We start from the raw sequence: 20815 nt of genomic DNA on the forward strand, positions 1-20815 counted from the left end.
GTAGTTCCGAAGCCCGTTCCGAGGACCCTCCTTTTTACAATAAGCCCGCTCCAAGGCCCCCGTTTTTTGCCTCGCCCGCGGCACACCCCTACCACTTTTTTGGTCGAGTGCCCCCCCGGGCCCCGCCCCCCTCCTATCTAAACCGTTCTGCGGCTTGCTGTCTAATTCTATTTTTTTTTTCATAGGGGGCTGGGGGGGGGGGCTCAGTTTATTTTGTTGTTGTTGCTGAGCACTGTTGTTTTTGTTGGAGACCTCACAAACAATATAAGATCGCTTTTAACCTTCGAGCCCCCCCCCCCCGTCCTCGTCACATGCACACACTGGCTAGTCTGGGTATTGGAGCTCGCGCGCTAGCTAGCTAGCTAGCTGCGGCCGACCACGGCCACGTCACGTCACTGCGCTGCGCTGCCTGACCGGATTAGACTAAGCTAGTTCATTGAATTGAATGAAATTAATGATCGAGTGACTTTTCCGGGAGTCATCATGTGTTCCTTGGACTTGGTGGCACAGATGTTCTTACTATTACTATTGCTACAAAATGACGTAACATTTGGAAGAAATGTCATGGTCCTTGTCGGTAAGCATGTTTTATGATAAGAAATGGAGAAAAGTTGATTGATCTTAATGGTAGGAGATGCGGCGTCGTGGCAGGTGCAGCTGCAGGGAATTCCCCTTTCTTAGCCCGGCACCTCGGCCCGCATGCACAGCTCAGGCAAAACCACTTACGATTAGTGACGGGTCTACAGCCAAGCCAAATGAGCTCAGCTGAAACTGGGTGCGCCAAGTCTAGCGACGTTAGATCTACTTGATATTCCATGCTTTTTCTGCCAATATAAAGTGTGTGTGTATGCTGTATAGTACTAAGGGTTGTATTTGTAAGTTTCAGTCCATTTAATTTTTATGATGTCAAAAACAGACAAAAAGAAAACAGAGCTAAACTAAAGTTACTAAGTCCGTCTGAGAATTATCGTTAGATCTAATCTACAAAGACTGCAGACTCCATGTAGACTCAAGAGTAAGACTGATCTTGGAATGGTGGCATGCACGTTTTGGGGAATTCAAGGATGAAAAAGGCTTTAAGTTAGGCCTTGCCTTGGCTTTAGGCTAATCCTGGAAAGGGAAGGGGCTATTACTTTTATTAGACTTAACATACATCTGGGGAACATTCCATGAAAGGACTTGTCAGACGTTTTATTGGACAAGTCCTGTTTTATCCAACAGTTACCATAGTAACACTGCTTCTTAGCCAATCAATCATCAAGGAAAGTGTTGATGAAATGCTCCTCTGGATCTTGATACTTGCAGAAGTTGCAGGACCCTTAGTAATGCCACATGATTTTTAAAATATTCATATAAAGTGTGGCTTGTTTGTATTCATTTTAAAGGTCAGGTAATTATCTATCAACTGAAACTTATGCAAATCAGTGCCTAATTAATTATGTAAATTATTAAAAAAAAATCTGCAAATTTTTTTAAAGCAGCATTTCTTTAATAATTTCCAATGACTTCAATCAGCTTCCAATTATGTATGGGATGCTATGCAAATGAGCACAATGAGTTTCTGTGAATATTTAAATACGGGTATGCATATAATATATTATTTTTCCACATTATGTTCCAGTCTCCCTACAATTGTTTGACTCGGCTGTTATAAAAAGTAATATTACAGTGACAGTGTTATCTGGCACAACAGTTTTGTAAAAAGCAAATTCCATCATTTTACATATATAGATATATTCTAATTTATGCATATATTTGCTCCTTTACAATGTATAGGAACGAATCATAAAGTGGTAGACTCTACATCAAACTCATTTTTTTTCCTGCTACTACACAATAATGAATGCCTTGGTAACATTTGTCACTCATAATAAAAGTGCAAGTATATAACTCAATTTACTGAATTGTAAGGCTGTGTCTCATAGGCTTGTTCCAAGTCTTCCAGACAGACAGTTGGTCATCAGACGGGCTTCTAGCAAATAATGCAGACATTGTAATGTAGTGTATTTATTTCTTTGTTTGCAGGATTTTATATGCTTCAAGATTCTGAGTAAATTTAACATTTTGTTTTGTATGTAACTTTAAATGCAAATGTAATGTACGTTATGTTCATTTCACATGAAAATACTACAGTGGATTCACCTGGATGGGGTATGGGTTAGGGCGGTCTGTGGACTATGGTTATTTGGTTAACTTTGCCCAATGCCTGGCAGCTCATCCAGGTGAATTCATTGTTGTTTTTGTGTTACTGTATTACTATGTTGTTGTAACAATTGATTTTTATCATTGTATTTGACTTGTTTGATATTCTGCCAAATAAAATAATAATATAAAATCTTCATCTTCTCCTTCCGTTGAGTACAGTCCTCTTTACAGAGTATAGTCGTACTTGGTAATTATCATATTTTAGAGCTGTAGTGTGAACAGGGTTTCAAGAATAGTTAATGTTATTTATAGATGTGTTCTTCATCATTCTTGATCATCCTCTCTCCTCTGTTAGTCATCAAAATTCCATCTTTTCTTCCATCACCTTCTTTACATTCCTTTCAACATACCAGATTCACTCTTCCATCCCTCTGTTTTGTTCATGCTCATGTTAACACATACTTCACTCTTGTTAAGTTCTTATTCTCTGATTGGTTTTCTCCCTCTGACTTAAGTTCGTTAATATTCAATAGCAGCTATTCATATGCCATGTATATTCATATATTTCTTTTATTTGCTATCTTTGCTATTTGAATATTATTATTTGTTATATATATAACAAGAATATAGATCAAGCATGTAAATATCTTATGCCAAATAATCCCCTTAGGTTCAAAATTGTTCAGCCCAGGGCAGTTCATCACAGGCAATCATCAAGTAAGGTTGTCCATTCATGTCTGTGTAAGTTAGAACTGCGCCCTTTGTCTCCCTCGCTGTTCTACAATATTTCCATTCTTGTATTCCTCCAGGATCTTGTATGAATAGATGGCCTCGTCACTGTCATACTTCACATTGTACCAACTTGGGTACCCAAGCACTTGGCTGATCACATTGCTGTGGTATTCATTTTCGGCAAATCTATGCGAGATCTAGAATAATAAAGAACATTTAAAGAGTGTTATAATTCTGCTTTCAGCTGTGGCAAAAGAAACAAAACATGCCAGTTACAACCAAGCTGGCCTTGGCCTAGACAGTGCTCAATATCATGTCAAATGACTTAATACTGTAAGTTTATTTTACACATGATCTTTATAAGCCTAGATTATGCTAGGTATTCTACTGATTTATTGTTTTGATCTCCCCTGATAATACTTTTCTCATAATAACAGGATGGTTCTCAAACTATGAGTCTTGCCTGATTTCGCAATCAGTAAAATATGCAATATGATCTTTTTCCCCCTAGATGACCTTGACCTTGTCATTCTCAAGAAAACGCGTGGTAATATCGAAATATCATTTGTACCAAGTATGAAGATAATTGATGTAGAAATAAAGAAATGAGAGCAAGTTGACCTGTTGACCCCTAGATGACCTCTGACCTCATCATTCTCATTGACACACGTGGTATTACCCAGGAATCATTTATACCAAGTGTGAACATAATTGATGTAGAAATAAAGAAATGAGAGCAAGTTGACCTTTTGACCCCTAGATGACCTCTGATCCATCGTCCTCATGGACATACATGAGCTATTGATTGCCCAAGGGTCATATGTACAAAGCGTGAACGTAATTGATGCAAAAATAGAGGAATGAGAGCAAGAACGGGAGGAATAAAAATCCATATGCCTCAGAAAGGGTTTTATTTGGCACCTGGCTGCAGAGGGGAAATTAGTATGCCCTGGAACGGAGAATCGAGTGTAAAAACGGGGTTCCCCTCCGCGGCACATACATAAAATGTACACACTGTCCACAATATGCAGAATACCCCCCCCCCCCCCCCCCCCGGGCCTTAAGTATAATCATGGACCTAGAGTAGTAGGTCCATGGTATAATGCATTGGAGTAGGAGAGGGTATAGAACTATAGATGAGTTTAGTTGAAATGTACATGTATGGCTCTCTATGATCTTTGCTCTAAGCACCTAGAGTGATGTACTACTGACAACTATGTTTGGGTTAGATTCTAGGCTAATGTCCTGTACAGAAAAAATGAGTTTCTTAATTGCTCTGTGACTGTGTTACAATGTCTTATTGAAATGAACACTTAACATAGAGTTGCTTGTTACTTGTCTTTGAACAACTTTGTTAGTATCAAAGTTTAGAAATATCTTACTTTGCTTTGGTAACTCTCTTTTAGTTGTAATATAATTCTTGCAAATGATTTGCCATCGCTATACTATATTACATGGCATAGAATTTATTATTACATATCGTGAATCTCCATCATTTTGTGCTTTTACTTTCAGCGGATGATGGCGGATTTGAGATGGGAGTTTACAACAATACTGTCATCAATACACCTCACCTAGATGCCCTAGGAAAACAAAGTCTTGTGTTTAACCATGCCTATACCTCTGTCAGCAGCTGTTCACCTAGCCGGTCTGTCATAATGACGGGACTACCTCAGCATCAGAACGGAATGTACGGGTTACTCAATGGCTATCATCACTTCCAGTCCTTTGATGAAGTGAGAAGCTTGCCTCTCCTTCTCGGCAAAGCAGGAGTGCGTACAGGTAATGATTTGGTAGCACATGTTCTCTTATTAAATAACCATCAGTAATTCTTCCAGTGGGTCTTACATTACATATTTTGTCATAATTACCCTTCTAATAAACCAAGCACCTGGCTAGAAGGCAGAGGATGCCAGTTTTGACTTTTAGAGCATCTGCCATCTGCCATTCAAGTTTGGTTGCCAGGCATAGGACAAGCAGTTGACAAGTTTTGCGTTGTATAGTCTTGCATGTAAACTTTCATGTATTTCTGAGAGGTCACAGGTTTTGGCTTTCACATCGTAGTTGTTACCCATTTAGCACCTGGATAGAGAGTAGTAAATGTAGATTGTCTTTTGCTCAAGGATGCCCTTGCTGTTGTAGGATTCAAACTCAAGACCTTACATGTAGGTTGAAATAATAATAATAATAATAGTATATTTACCCAGGGAAGCCACTTCAGTTTCGAAAACTGCTCTACCAGCGGGCCCTGCTATTATTATTACCCCGGCTTTAGCTGAGCTGCCTAGGCGCTCAAGCATTCAAGGAATTTCTTCCTACCGGGTACCCATTCCCCTCACCTGGGTTGAGTGCAGCACAATGTGGATGAGTTTCTTGCTGAAGGAAATTACGCCATGGCTGGGATTCAAACCCACGACCCTCTGTTTCAAAGTCAGAAGACTAATCCACTGGGCCACAACGCTCCACAAATCAAGACTATCATCGACCGCTCAAGTTTGATTATTTCAATACTTTTTCCCCCTATAGTATGGCCAATCCCAATTAGCATGAATGAAGCACACATTAGTGATCAATAATTTGCAGCCAACCATCTCCACTTGTGACCTTTGACCTTTAACACCTCATGCATTGTTTTCCATTTCGCCTTTCTGTGACCTGTACACGACCGGTGCTTATGGTCTACTTTTGACCCAAGGCATTTACTCATTATCAAAGTTTTGAGACTTTATATAGGGCCATGGTTGATGCCTTTTGTAATTTCTTGAAAGGGTTATGATATTGATTTATTGGACCTGTCTCAGACAAAATTGATAATTTTAGACCACATTGCATGCTTTTTAATAGCACAAATGCTTTCATTGCATTACAATTATATACAGTCAGACGGCAGGTCCCAAGAAAGTGGCTTCTTTCATCCAAGTGATATTCATGACTTGAGATGTTTTGCATATTTAATGAGCTTGATGCGGACCAAAACAGCTCTTTTCATTCGGTCATTGCTGCTCTAATTGTGCATCAAATTTCATGATTTTGGTATCATTGTAAAGAAGAAGAATCATTCTTTCAGGTCATGTGTTTGAATTTATTCAAAGATTTTGTAATATAGATTAAAATTTTGATCTAAAATATGCTACAAAATAATTATTTTCACCTGACAAAAGCTGCTATTTTCACACTTTATTTTTGTTTGAGCCCAAATGATTTTTAGATCACGATAAAGCTGAATATGTATGCTTTAAAATGGTATAGGTTTCAAAATAAGAATTGGTTTAATGGGGTCAAGATCACACTTTTCATAGGCCAAGTACATAAAGCAGCTTGAAAACAAGAATACTGCACCCTGATTGGTCAAAGAGACCACACACTGGCAAATTCCAACGGTTCCAGTGCCTGGGTTCATTGGGAAGGTCATACTTCCCATAGTGGTAATCTCCTCAAATTACCCGCGCCTGTTCTGTGAACCTTATCCAGCCAATCAGAACTCTGGATTTCATGCAATTACAAAATTTCAGAAATCTCGTCCTGTACCTTGGTGGGAAAAGTGTGATCTTGACCCGATTAAAAGGTGCTGCATATCAAGAGTGGCATTGTGAGAAAGTACAGAAGTTCAGCTTTATGGTGATATATATATCATTGAGGCTCAAAATAAAAAGTTTTGCACAATTTGCAAAAGAAAACAGAGGAAGAAAATTCAATTTTGAGGCACATTTTCAGGCAAAAAATTTACTTATTTATAAAAATATTGTATACAAAATAAATGACCAATATGAGAGAATAACATTTACTCTATCTGATGGTGCAATAATATTTCATTTAACTTGAGGTTAAAACAGGTAAATTCTTAGAGAAAAAAATCTCACGAATCACGAGATTTTGCAGATTCAGTCACGAGATGATTTGGATGAATCTGGCCTTTTTGCTCATTAGCATAGGGACCTGCGGTCTGACTGTATAACCAGCATTGAACTTTGTTTATTGGCTGTTAAATATGTTTACCATTAGTTTCTATTAATGCCAAAGTATATAATGAAGATATGCATTGGGGTCCATGTTTATTTTTATATACAGTGGTGGCAAAAGTTATTAAAACAACAAGCATATTTATTTTAGTTGTTTTCATTTCATAGTTGGCCATTGAGATACCTATGATACTGTAGTTGGAATGTCAAAAGTCATCAATATGCTTTGAAAACAATAGAATGTATTGTGTTCTGAACTCAATCTATTGTGTTTAAGGCCATTAACTGAAAAATATTGAAATATTGCACCTACACTGTATCAGGAAAAAAGTGTCTTCATGTAAAAAACATTAAAAATCTCCATATAAAAGTAAACATCTTCTGAAGGTCTTTGTGCTGAATAATAAAGAAAAATTGCATGAAATGAGTAGGAAAAAGTAGTAACATTTTATGTGAGAATTTAAGAAAACAAAATTTTGGAGTTTGGAGCTCCTACTTAGTCACCTTCCTGCTAGCCTCTTGTCGAGGCCCTGGCGGCTGCTTCCCGAGCGAAGCGAGGGATTCCCTAATTCGCGAAGCGAATTAGGCCTGGCGCGAGCCAGGGCCTCTTGACATCTGAACTGAATTATATATTCATGAGGAACGTCTTCCTAATGAATATACATGAGTCATGATATTACCGGTCACCGAGTAAACCAATGAAATGTCAGACCTGTTTCGTTTTGGGTTGTAATACTAAATAGTATAGTAGTCCATTATTCTGCAGGGGATTCATTTAATAGCGGGACACTAAAGGGGATATAACCAGCAAAATGCTACAAGTAGTGGTACTACTACAACTACTACTACTACTACTGGCCGTAACAGACCCATCACCGCCCCGAAACTTCCCGGGAGATAATGCTCAGCCGCTGGTCAGACTCGAGTCAACTCCCAGCAACTCCACCCCAGCTTCCCTCACTGCACTGCACAGCGGAGATCGATAATCGACGCCCCGGTTCGACCGGTGGAATCGCATGAAATATTACATTTTTTCCATATCCTGTGGGTAGATTTACAAAGACATCTCGTCATTTCAGTGCAGAGTTAATTTCATCGACTTGCAAATCCTTAAATCGGTCAATATTCAGCATTTTAGAGTCATATTCAGCGCTCTTTGATATTTCGTCGTCACTCTTCGCCAAGAATCCAAGGGTCGCCATTCAAGATGAGCTCATGAATATTTAATATGACGTCATAGCAGCTCGCGCTCTCATTGGATGATTTTCACCGACCAGTTTTTGGTCGGTGAATTGGTAAAAACAATTAAAAACAAAAGAAAGTCGGTGAAATTCGGGTCAGATGTCAAGAGGCCCTGTCTCGCGGCGCTCTGCTTCGCTCTCTCCCTTGCTTTGCCATGTTCGCTCGGAAAGCAGCCGACAGGGCCTCGACAAGAGGCTACCTTCCTGCTGGCCCTAAATTTCTCACCATATTTGAATCGCTCATTAAAATTCCTAAATCAAAGTGATTTATTCATGTCATAAACAATCTCAAGTTTTGATGAATTAATGATCATGGTTATTTAGGATATCACGACCAGGGGAGGGGCCAATTCCAGCCCTCCCCGTGAGACTTAATTTTCTATAAACATTGCAGATATTTGGGGTATCATAGAATGAACAAGTCTGCAAAAGTTAACATATATTTCAAATACTTTAATACCTTGTAATTTTCAATTCATAATTTATCTGCATTTGATACTTAATGTTGAATAAATTATTAGGAAACTGAGTGCCCATAGCGCAACAATTTTGTTTAGCTATGCATTACCTGATGGTTGAAATTAAATTTTGTATTATAAGATGCCTACACTAGAAAGTCATGAAAGCTTTTGATGCATAAATATTATCCTTGAACCCAACTTCAGCAACTGCATACAGTGGTTATCAAAAGTTAGTGAACCCCACCAGAAAATGAACATATTAAAAGTATTCCAAGTTCTGCCATCTTTTAGATATTTAATTGGGCAATGGGGTGATAAAATATTACATTCAATACTTCAATAAACATTGTAGAGACAACTCGGCTTGAAGTGGGGTTCACTAACTTTTGAGCACAACTGTACATGTAGGGTTCAGAATCCCAGAGACTCAAGGTGGATTTGGCCATAATGTTGGGTTATTCCATTATAATTTGTCATTGAGAAAGGGATTTCAAGTCATGAAGATTTGCATTGGTGAGCAGAGGTTTTTCCAATTCACACAATAGGGGATTGTTAGAGAGTTAAGAGGATAATGTAGTGATGAATCTTGCTTGGTTGGATACATCACTAGTTCAGGGGGCCATATTCTTTCTTTGTGAACAATAGTCAGTCCCTTATCACTACAATGTCTAATCCTGGTGATCTGCCCATGTATAATAGATTATCAGAGATGAACATGTAGTAGGATTGAGTCTTCTCAGGGCCAGATTGAAATCTGAATGAAAATAAGACTTTTACCAGTTTGTGTGTGATACAATTCAGGTAGCACCTACATGTAATCATGGATAGAAGGCAGGCTCTTGGATCTAAATCTGGCAGCTTTAAAATGAATTTACTAAGCCCAGAATTCAAAATCACAATTATTTGCAAACTTTTAGGTCAAACATGAATTGCCTAATATTTTCACTTTAGAATTTCAAGCATTATCACCAGTCAATTTTTCATGAAAATTCTAGTAGGCCTAATTTCTGTGTGCCGTTCACAGAGGGTGTACCAATCAGGCACCTGTTGTGTCCGTTGGGTACAAGCACCATTGTACAGAAAACTTTTTTTTTCTTGCTTCGTACAGTTAATAAATTCTATTTTTTTATACTTTAACAGTAGGCCTAGATCTCTCATTCAATCTCCTTAAATATACGTATTGTTTAATGTGAATTGACAGGAATCATTGGAAAGAAGCATGTTGGTCCCGAATCTGTGTACCCATTTGATTATTCTAAGACTCCAGAGGATGGTTACCCCATCATGCAGGTCGGTAGAAACATCACGCTCATCAAACAATATGCCAGAGAATTTCTCTATGACAAGGATGAAAGGTGAGCCTTTATAGTGCTTAAATTAAGGTTAAATTAGAAATTAAATTTGAGATGTGATGGAATACACCACCCCCACCCCAACACAACAACACATGATCTTTCACCTTGTTCATACTCAAGATGATGATAACATATGCTGACTCCATCTCTGGATAATTTGAGAGATGAGCGAAAATAGAACATTAAAGTATGTGGAGCATGATGTTACTTGGAAATATTTTGCAATGTTATAATGCTGTATTGACACCAACAAAGTCGACCCCAAACCGACTGATAGTATTTCATTGGGGAAAAAAGAATTACCATTGGTCTGTCTGGGCCCCGTCTTATAAAGAGTTACAATTGATCCAATCAATCTCAAATTGTATGGAATCTATCCATACAATAATTTTTTCTACAGGAAATTTGCAAAATCTCTTTAGTAAACAAAGAATCACACTGAATCTTTAAGAGAATGATGAATGTATGAATGTACATGTCTAGAAAGTATTTTGAAGAAATTTGCATTTTAGTTGACGTAGCTGGCCATCCATAGCTGTGGTTGATCGGATCAATCGCAACTCTTTTGTAAGACGGGGCCCTGGGCCCCATCTTACAAAAGAGTTACGATTGATCCATTCAATCGTAACTCTGGAAATCCATCAGTGTCATAATTTTTTCTACAGGAACTTTGCAAAATGTCCTTTGTAAACAAAGGAGAACACACCAAATTGTCAAGAAATCAGTGAATTCGTGGATATACATTGGTATCTTTAAATTTTTTTGAACAAACATGCATAATAGATGTTGACATTGCTGGCTTTCCATAGTTGCGATCAATCAGATCGATCACAACTCTTTGTAAGATGGGGCCTTGGTGTCAGTTTCGCTGGTGTGACATTGCCATTGGTGGTGTGTAATGTTCCCTTCCAGTCAGGTCATTATCCAACTAACTGTAAAGGCTCCTAAGTCTTCATATTTTCATTTCATCTCATTTCCAATCTTATATTCCAGACCATTCTTCCTGTATATTGGTTTCCATGATGCCCATCGCTGTGGTCATACACATCCTGAATTTGGTCAGTTCTGTGAGAAGTTTGGCAATGGTGACCCTGACATGGGTACCATAGCTGACTGGAAACCGGCCATATATGACCCTAAAGATGTGCTGGTGCCGTATCATGTTCAGGACACGCCTGTAGCCAGGGATGATATTGCTGCACAGTACACAACAGTTAGCAGGCTTGATCAAGGTTTGTAACAATTCCTTTTTGCCTCTGTCTCTTCACAATTTGTTGTAATGGTTTCTTATTGCGATTATCTATAGAAATGTATAGTTTTTATTAATGATTTTCATTAAACATAGTGAGTGGGTCAATATTTCAAGGGTGTAAATTGTCCAACAAAAATCAGCAAAGTGTGGAACCACATTTCATAAAATGGCAGGTTCAATTTCAATTGAGACATGAACTTGTAGGAGGTTGGAAATAGAATATATGGCAATTAAATGTTTACTAGTCTAAATGTTCAGAAAATAATGATCTTGCTAGTATAGAAATAGCAATTGTTTCCTTGAAAAAAAATAGAGTGGCACTTGTAAGGCCATAATGGCAAGAATTCATCATTCAGAAACTGGTCCTCAAGTCCCTGTTAAATACACTGTAAAGGATTGCTATCAGTTAAATTTGACAGTAATTCTGATTTGTCACTGATAATTGTTTTGAAGAAAATGTAGATGTAAAAGTGATCATCTTGATTGGCCATTGCCTATTTCCGATCGATTACAACCCTTTTTATTACCGTATTACAGGAGCCTGATGTCTCCCCAAAACCTATGGGGTTATTTCCAGCTGCCCCCAAATTTTGAGATCATCATATTTAGCGAATGCTAATCTCTTTTTTGGGTCATTTTATTTGGTTAATAGGTGTTGGTCTGATGATGGCTGAACTAGAAGCGGCAGGATACCTGAACGATACCCTTGTTATCTACACATCGGACAATGGCATTCCATTTACCAGTGGGCGTACCAACCTATATGAGAGTGGGTCTAGAGAACCCTTCATGGTCTCTTCCCCATACCATCAAGATCGATGGGGCCAGACGAGTGATGCTTTTATCAGTCTCATGGATATTACACCAACAGTCCTGGATTTCTTTAGTATCAAGTACCCCAAGTATAAGATCTTCAAGGGCTTGGTTGAACTGACAGGGAAGTCCCTTCTGCCGGCGTTGACATCGGAACCTACGGGATGGAACGTGAGTCTGTCCAGTCACGACCTGCATGAGATCACCATGTTTTACCCTCAGCGTGTCATCAGAACTCCGCAGTATAGGCTTATTCACAATATGAACTTTGCCATGCCGTTTCCCATTGACCAGGATTTCTTCATCTCGCACACATTCCAGGACATCTTAAACAGGACTAGGGATCACAAACCCTTAAACTGGTACAAGACGCTCAAGGAATACTACTATCGACCTGAATGGGAGCTCTTTGACCTTTTGGCTGACCCCACAGAGGTCAATAACCTTGCTCATGTTGGCAAGTTTCAAAAACTCATTGTGAATCTTAAAAAGCAGTTGTTGGATTGGCAGACAGTCACAAATGATCCCTTCAGATGTCATCCATGGGGGGTATTAGAAGATGCAGGGGATTTTAAGTACAGCCCAACATGTCTTCCTTTAGATAATGGATTATAAATCATATCAGTTCTGGAAGGGGATGTCCCCAGAAAAAAATATTTTGTGTGCTTTTTAGGACACCAGTCATTGAGTGTGTACACATTTATACACACTGCCATGTGAATGGAGGTCACAAAGTTTACATACACTACATAAATACCCACTGCCATGTGAACTTGGGGGGGGGGGGGGGTCACAAAATGTTGATTATGACTTTTAAAAATTGCAATAAATTTCCAATTGGTGCAGTATATAGCGCAGCACTCTATTGGCCACATGATGCTTTAGTAGTAGAAACCCCACGTGCAATTTCAAAATGTGTTTTGGGTTGAAGGAGATTGAAACTCTTGAAACCAGATGAATTCATGTATAAAAGAGAAAAATCAAATAAAGAGATCAATGAAAGTTTGAAGATTGAATGAATAATATAAAAATCATGAGCATATTGAGGTCACTATACTATGTAGATCCTCCATTGGCAATGCGAACAAGATCTGTAATGCTGTACATACAACTTTCTCATTTTCTTCTTAAATTTTCTCTTTCAGATATTCATTTTTCTGAGAGAACATGTAATAGAGCTTTCACAACAATGTATCATGGATGACTGGTTTGTTATGTTAATAATTTGAATGAGTAGAAACAGATGTGTTTGGGTATATTTTCAGAGTCCGAATGGGAGAGTTGTACATTTGTGACATCGCAGACCTTTTTCACATTGCCAATAGGGGGAGGATCTCCATAGCATTTAATAGTAATTTAGACATTCAAAATACTCATATTTCTTTATGGCTTTTCCAATTTTACTCAAATTTTCATTGACCTTTTATTTTTCTGCTTTCTCAGTTCTTAACCAGGGTTTCATTCTCCTTTAAACATGACATTCTTTTTAACTTTGTGAAACATCCCTTGCAATCAGCTACAAATACAATAGATTGCAATTTTTTTTTCATGTTTGGACCAGCAATGTGCTATTGAAATACAATAGATTGCAATTTTTTTTTCTTTGGACTTACAATGTGCTATTGAATGCAAAACATGTTGGATTGCAAATTTTCTTGCAATGCCTGATTAATTTGGTTATGAGAACATATCCTCACTAAACTAACTTAAGGTCAAACTCAGGAGGTCAAAGTGAGCAATAACTTTGTAAGTCTTCTAAAATTTATATCATCATACGCCTGAGGAGTTTTTACACATTTTAACTCTTTGCACACTGAATTAATTCTGGGGGATAATAATGACAATTTATTATTTTAATATTTTCTTTGAATCTAGATTTTATTTCGCACCATTGTACTGATAATTATTCTCTAGATATTTACCCAAGAATGAGAGCCATTTGTAAATTTTCCTGTACTAACGGTGGGGGTAAAAGTAGATAACTAATTATTACAATGTTATTTTTGAATTGTACGGATATTATTATTATTACTTGTACTGCGCTTTTCCCATTAGGCCCAAAGCACTTACAATGAATTAATTAAATGTAATATTTTAAAAACTACAAAGTACGAAAGAGATGAGTTTTTAATGACTTTTTGAAAATTGCTTATGTTGGAGAAAGTATTAATTGTTTGCAACGTGCAGAGCAATCCGGACATTGTAAGCTAGAACCTATTAAGTCGGCAACACAAATATTTAGCGTATGTTTGCACTTTCATTAATATAGCACAGAAGGCCATCAGTAGAGAGAATGTCATGCATATTCGGGATTTTCTTTTGAAGTGAAATTTTAATTATTTTTCTACCAGTCATTTTGCACATATTTATTTGTATCTGATTTATATTTAGCCTCATATATATGTATGTCCAAGTTTCTTGCTTCACTCACACACTGGCAGGGGAATTTATTCCCCTCTTTTTCATAGAACTCATCAATGGTGCTAACTTGTATAATATTTTTTTTTGTTCTGTCTGCAGAATAAAACTCATAATATATAATTTTTTTTGTTTGGGGGGGGGGGGGAGCATAACATGTAGTTCAAACGGATCTGTACTCGAAATAATATCCCTTAAAATGTACAGTACACAAATTACCGGTAAATATATTTTATTAATATATTTTATTGTCCAACATTCTACAAATTTTTGTACAGTGTTTGAGTTAATGATGCATAACCAGGAGGCCATTACATAAAGCTGTTCCTGAAGTAAGGCATGACCTAATGAATGTTTGTAGTATGACAAAGCCAAATGCGTGTATCAAACCAAGTCAATTGCAATAGCTTTAAGTCTACAGTGAATAGTATATATTTTTTCCTGAATATTTTGTTCTCATGATAACTTGTGGCTCCCAATTTGCACATCATACCCCATTTTCCATAGTCATGCCTAACTTGAAAAAAGGAATCACTTTCCACTGGTCATATTAAAAAAACCTTGATAAAGCAGTTTGTGCAATGTCTTAATGAGTAAGTATCCTGCTATAAAGAAAGCAAGTGTCTTTCACAGCCGTTTAATGCATTCCCTACTGTCTTGTTAGCGATTCATCGCTGATATGAAAAACATATTTGAAATAATTCTGATTGCTTCCTGTGTTTTGGGGCCCTGGTAAGGTGCCCTTAGCAGGTAACTTAATGCGGCCAGTTCAATTACTAAACAAATTTTTAGGTTTCATGAACAATTATTCTGGAGCTGTAACACAAAGCTAAGTGCTAGATCACAAAGTTGACCTGGGCCCCGTCATACAAAAAGTTGCAATTGATCTGTCCTAACACAAAAATGGACAGCCAGCAATGTCAATATTTAAAATGAAAATTTGTTCTAAATATTTTCTAGATATGATGTATATTCATACATCCATCATTCTCTTGAAGATTCAGTGTGATTCTCTTTGTTTACTAAGGAGATTTGTGCAAATTTCCTGTAGAAAAAAATATGGTGTGGATCAGTCGTAGCTCTTTGTAAGACAGGGCCCTGAATGCTTGATTGCACATAATGATCAATGCAATCAATAAAAATCAGCTGATGATCAATCACTAAGATTTGTGATACAGGGCCTGGGAATTCTTTTTGTATATTCATGCTGATTTTACAAAATGCACTATTTCGAGCATAAAGAATGTAAACAAGTATCTACTTTAATAGGTAAAACCATGCAAATCATTTATTTTTATACATGTTTTCCCTTTATATATATTGAAATAAAACTAATAATTTGTTACTCATCAATTTCACACCTTTTCAACCTCCATTGTGTAAAGTCTCATGTTACTTGAGGTGACCACAAATTTGTTCCTGTGACAATGGGTCCAATCTTAAATTCTCTGAAGACCTAGGGTAAGGGTTGTGAGAGGTACCAGGTATTTTAGTTCAGGTTAATGCAATGGCGATGGGACATGTTTTATACCCAAAGTTTTGCCGTGACTTTTTTACCAGCAATCTTGCTATGAAGGAATTATGTTTTTTTCCAACACCATCTATCCCCCATTCCCCATGTAGTCTGAGGATCAGAGATGCTTGCAGAATTCCTGTCTGAAAGATGCCTCTCTTAAGTCAGGGCTCCACACTAACCCTTTTTTTCTACTGGTCCAACCTATTCATGTCGGACCAGTAGATACCCAGTTTTTCCATTTTTTACTGGTCCGAACCTAAAATCTACTGGTCCCCCAAAATAAAGAAAACATTAAAAAAAGGCGTGAGTTTATTTTGCTGTCCTTTCTTGTTACCTCCCCCCCCAAAAAAAAAAGAAGGAATGAAAGACAAAAAGAAAGCAAGACAAAAAGAAACAAAGGAAGAAATAATAAAAGAAAGGAAGGAAGAAAAAATAAAAGGTAAAGAAAGGATAGATGTGAAGGAAGGAAAACAGAAAGAACTAAAGAAAGAAAGAAGGAAATGAAGGAAAGAAAGAAAGAACAAAAGAAAAAAAGGAAAGAAAGAAAGAAGGAAGGAAAAAACAAAAGACAGAGAGTAATGAAAAAAGGAAAGAAAGAAAGGAAGCAATAAAATAAAAAAGAAAGGGTATAAGGAGAGATGGAAAGAAGGAAAAAAGAGAAAGAAAGAAAGGAAGAAAAAGGTAAAGAAAGGATTAATGTGAAGGAAAGAAAGAAAGAAAGAAGGAAAGAAATGATCGACGAAGCAAGCAATATAGAAAGACAGAAAGTAATGAAGGAAGGAAAGAATCAATAAAAAAAGAAAGAAAGGGTAAAAGGAGAGATGGAAAGAAGGAAAAAAGAAAGAAAATATTGAAAGAAGGAACAAATAAAGAAAGGTAAAATGATAGATAGAAGGGAAAAAGAATGAAGGAAGGAAGCAAGCAAGCAATATAAAAAAGAAAGAAAATGTAAAAGAATAGATGAAAGAAAGAAAAAAAAGAAAGACCAAAAGACAAAGAAAGGAAGGAATGAAGGAAAGGAAGCAAACAGTAAAAAAAAAAAAAAAAAAAAAGGTAAAAGGATAGATGGAACGAGGGGAAAAAGAAACAAAAGACAGAAAGAAGAAAGGAAGGAATGAATGAAAGAAAGAGAGAAAGGGCTGAAAGAAGGAAGAAATAAAAAACAAGAAATGGTAAAGAAAGGATGGATGGAATGAAGAAAGAAACAAAGAATGAAGGAAAGAAAGGGTAAAAAGAAGGAAGGAAAGGAAGAAAGAAAGAAGAGATAAATATAGGATGGATGGACTCAAGAATTAAAGAAAAAGAAAAAGAAAGAGAAAAAGAAATAGAGAAAAATATTAAAAGGACAGAAAGACTGAAAGAACGAAAGACAAAGAAAAAAGACAGTAACAAAAAAAATCAAAGAAGAGAGGGAAGAAACAAAGAAAGATTCAAAAGAAAGAAGGAAAGAAAGATAGAAAGAAAACAGAGGAAGAAAGCTAAAACTATCAGAAATAAATTATCAGTTTCTTTTTGGCTCAATTAAGATATAGCTACGAAATAAACCAAGTGTATCAACACACACACAAATGCATATGTGGGGCTATCATGTATTCAGACGATATCACTCAAAACCCGATCTCTTTGAACTAAAACAGAAGTGAAAATTTCTTCTTTTACTGCTTACAAATGACAGAGTTACCCCAATTTTTAGGAAATATGGACATTATAAGAGCTTTTCATTAGTGTGAAATGTGAATTTTGACAGTTCTGTGAGAGATTTCTGCCAGAGGTTTGCCAAGCTTCGCCAAGCTTCGTTCGTGCAGCCAGTAGAAGATTTACCATGTGTGTTGTTTGGCTGGCTAGCCACGTGCACATGTATATGTACACTGTATGTTACCCTAGTAAAAATTGCATGCGATTCATTCTGTGTGTATTCTGTGTGTGAATGGCAGAATTTAACGGGAGGAAAATGGTTTGCGGTTTGCAATTTGAGTCATGGAATATTTTTTATGTTTATGTTGGACTAGTGAATTTGACGTTTTCTGGAAAAGTTACTGGCCCAACAATGGTTTTTATTACTGTTTATGTCGGACCCATAAATCTTGCTATTTTTGGAAAAATTACCGGCCCGACAATGATATTTTCTTACTGGTCATGTCGGACCAGTAAATCTTGCTATTTCTGAAAATCTACCGGCCCGACAGTGATTTTTACCGGTCTGGGACCGTCGGACCGGCGCTAGTGTCGAGCCCTGCTTAAGTTTTGGAAAGGTGCCCAAGGGTTAGGATTAGTATATAATATATCATTATGTTGTACTCCTGTCATTCTAACTTTGTCAGTCCATTAGAATCCCATCATAAAAGCTTGTTGACTTCCAACTTTGCAAAGCCACACAAACGCTGTAATTTCACGGTACTTGGGGCTTTTCTTCTCTTGGTCAAGTTACCAGAAATTTACCCACATTGTGCTGCACTCATCCCAGGTGAGGTAAATGGGTACCGGCAGTAAGTAATTCCTCAAAAAGCTGTGAGCACTGGAAAAGGTCGACTAGCTTATCTGGGGTAATATTATAGGAAAGCCTTTAGCACCTAACAAGGTGGATACGTGCGCTATACATATCCTTTATTATTCTTGTTATTTTTATAGAGCTTAGTGAATGATCATGAGATTGATTTTAACATTAAGCATTGATTATTGTGTATTATCAATCATAAAAATCAGCTCCATGATCAATCGCTATGCTTTATGTTACAAGACCCTGGCTTCATTTGGGCCAAGAATGCTTCTACAAGCGTCAGCTTTCACAAGGAGTGCATATTATTTGCTGACCCCATACTTTGTGAAAAGCATTGGAAATACCTCTAATAGAAATTTATTCAGGGGAAAGCAAACTTGATGTACATTCCCCGCGAGCAATTCTTTGGCCAAGCTCGGCTTATCCTTGGGCAAATATGAGGCCAGGGGAGTCTTTTATCAACAATTCCATCTGACAAGTTGTCAGATCTGACAACTTTCCTTGATTGGCTGAGGAGCACTGTAACTATGGCAACTGTCGGATAATAAAGGACTTGTCGGATAAAAAATCCTACAAGTCCTTTCATGAAACGCTCCCCAGGGGAAGTGAGATAATGACTTTATCACAAGGCCATTTCCAGAGGCATGTAATATCTGCTGGTCATAAATTCATCCACACTCAGCATAATTGGCATCTGAACAGTTTCAGTTTCAATGGATATTAGAGACTCCTAAATTGATATTTTTCTGTCCTTGATTAAGTCTGTATCTAAACTTATGTCATTCCTACACTGAGGTTTCATGGAACTTGTAGTCCTGCAATGCCTTTTCTCTTGTCCTGTATTTAGCCCAAGGGTGTTCTGGGACCTGGACTTTCATTCGCTCCAGCCATCGGTTATAAAAGCCCCTGAATTGATTCAGTTCTCGCTTATTGATAGGTTGACTTGATCTCCTCGTTTGCCCGACCTGGGATAATTGAAAATAAAAATAAACTACATGTTTAACCTATCAATATTGTGAGAAATGACAACCAAGTAAAAATTTGCATCATATTGAAAATACAGTATTCATCGTCTAAGAATTTTATTGAAGTTAAATGTTCAAATGTTTCTAAATCTACCATACAGCCATGGGCCTGGGGTATATCATTTATTGGTAAATAAATGAATTTAACACAGGTTCTTGAACAATTGTTGAACTGGCCTACTCTTTTTCGATAGTTTAGTAGACTACTTTGTTTAAAGTCAAAATAAAAAAACAAACCATGTTTTGTCCAAAAGCAGCAATTCTCTCAAGTTGTGTTAACACTCTCTCATTAGGCAGCACTCCTTGACTTTCCATGTGCTTCAAGACATCGATCAGGTATCGATAGTTCCTGTGTTTCTGGGTAGATCCGATCAAAGCGCCATACAGATGACATGTTGGTCTGATCCCAACCTCCTACAAACAAATAATAAAAATAATATAAGGTTTATATAGCGCACGTATCCACATTGATAGGTGCTCAAGGTACTCCTATATTACTACGGCTAAGCTAGTCTACTGAACTGATTCTGGTGCTCACAGCTTTTTGAGATATTACTCCCTGCAGGTACCCATTTATCTCACCTACATGCAGGTTGAGTGCAGCACAATGTGGATAAATTTCTTGCTTGAGGAAAACACGCCATGGCCTGGACTCGAACCCATGTCTCTCAGATGGAAAGACGAGAGTCTTAATCACTAGACCACCATGCCCCAAAGAAAACAAGGCAAACATTCAAACTTGCAAAGTCATATTCAAGCCAGCAAGATCATTCTTAACAGTGGTGCCCGAATGTTCTGGCCAGACAAGGTTTTGGGCAGTGGGCTATTGGATGATAACAATGGTTTGACCATCCAACCTCTGTCTGCTAATGATGCTCCAGCACCACTGTATCTAAATCCACAGATATATGGTGTGTTTTTTAGGAGAAACTTCACCCAACAACCATAGTCAAATATAGGATATTGACAAGATAATACTTAAAAGTCAAGAACGTCATGGCCAGACAAAGGTTTAAAGAAATGGCTTGAATCCCAACCTCTGTCTACTCATGAGGTTCCAATGCCACTGTTTCTAAACTCAGAGATCATCTTTCTAATTCTTTTTAAATTGTGCAGGGCCCCCAATGATAGCAGTCTGTCAACTGAAGAGGCTATCCTCTTGAAATAAATAAAGTCCAAAATAGTTAACAAAATACAAAGTGATGTGTCTGATGTGGTGAGACTTCAAACTACACCCACTGCCTATATCCTCTCCGATTCAGTATGGCTTTTTTGGAAAAAAATAAATTGAAGATAGCGACTAAAGTAAACAAGACGAGAGGGTACTCTTGCCACATCAGATGTATTGCTTTTTTTTTTTTCAAAACAGCAACGACAATTACAGGCTATGTGACTACGTCG

General features: G+C 37.4%; 2 protein-coding genes across 3 annotated transcripts in view; one reads left to right on the top strand and one right to left on the bottom strand.

Annotated features, from left to right (window-relative positions):
* On the top strand, positions 1–15729 carry LOC129270565 (N-sulphoglucosamine sulphohydrolase-like). The gene is made up of 5 exons (XM_064105981.1): positions 1–577; positions 4393–4659; positions 9740–9893; positions 10887–11125; positions 11798–15729. Exons 1-5 carry the CDS (start codon positions 484–486, stop codon positions 12571–12573), a joined length of 1530 nt encoding a protein of 509 aa, XP_063962051.1. The 5' UTR covers positions 1–483; the 3' UTR covers positions 12574–15729.
* Positions 14653–20815, bottom strand: part of LOC129269565 (pentatricopeptide repeat-containing protein 1, mitochondrial-like) — a 23493-nt gene continuing 17330 nt past the window's right edge. For both annotated transcript variants that reach the window (XM_054907078.2, XM_054907077.2), the window contains exons 9-10: positions 19652–19828; positions 14653–19354 (exon numbers count right to left, since the gene is read on the bottom strand). In XM_054907078.2, the coding sequence (XP_054763053.2) occupies positions 19175–19354; positions 19652–19828 (357 nt within the window). In that variant the 3' untranslated portion in view covers positions 14653–19174. The remainder of the gene's footprint in view (positions 19355–19651; positions 19829–20815) is intronic.

The sequence above is a fragment of the Lytechinus pictus genome, chromosome 10 (assembly GCF_037042905.1).
Source record: "Lytechinus pictus isolate F3 Inbred chromosome 10, Lp3.0, whole genome shotgun sequence".
Lineage (NCBI taxonomy): Eukaryota > Metazoa > Echinodermata > Echinoidea > Temnopleuroida > Toxopneustidae > Lytechinus > Lytechinus pictus.

What these genes read in the sequence shown, in the direction of transcription:
- LOC129270565 (XM_064105981.1), top strand. Translation starts at nt 484, where the DNA reads ATGTGTTCCTTGGACTTGGTGGCACAGATGTTCTTACTATTACTATTG. An exon ending in AAATGTCATGGTCCTTGTCG is followed by an intron (nt 578 to 4,392) that starts GTAAGCATGTTT and finishes TTTTACTTTCAG; the next exon opens with CGGATGATGGCGGATTTGAG. An exon ending in CAAAGCAGGAGTGCGTACAG is followed by an intron (nt 4,660 to 9,739) that starts GTAATGATTTGG and finishes GTGAATTGACAG; the next exon opens with GAATCATTGGAAAGAAGCAT.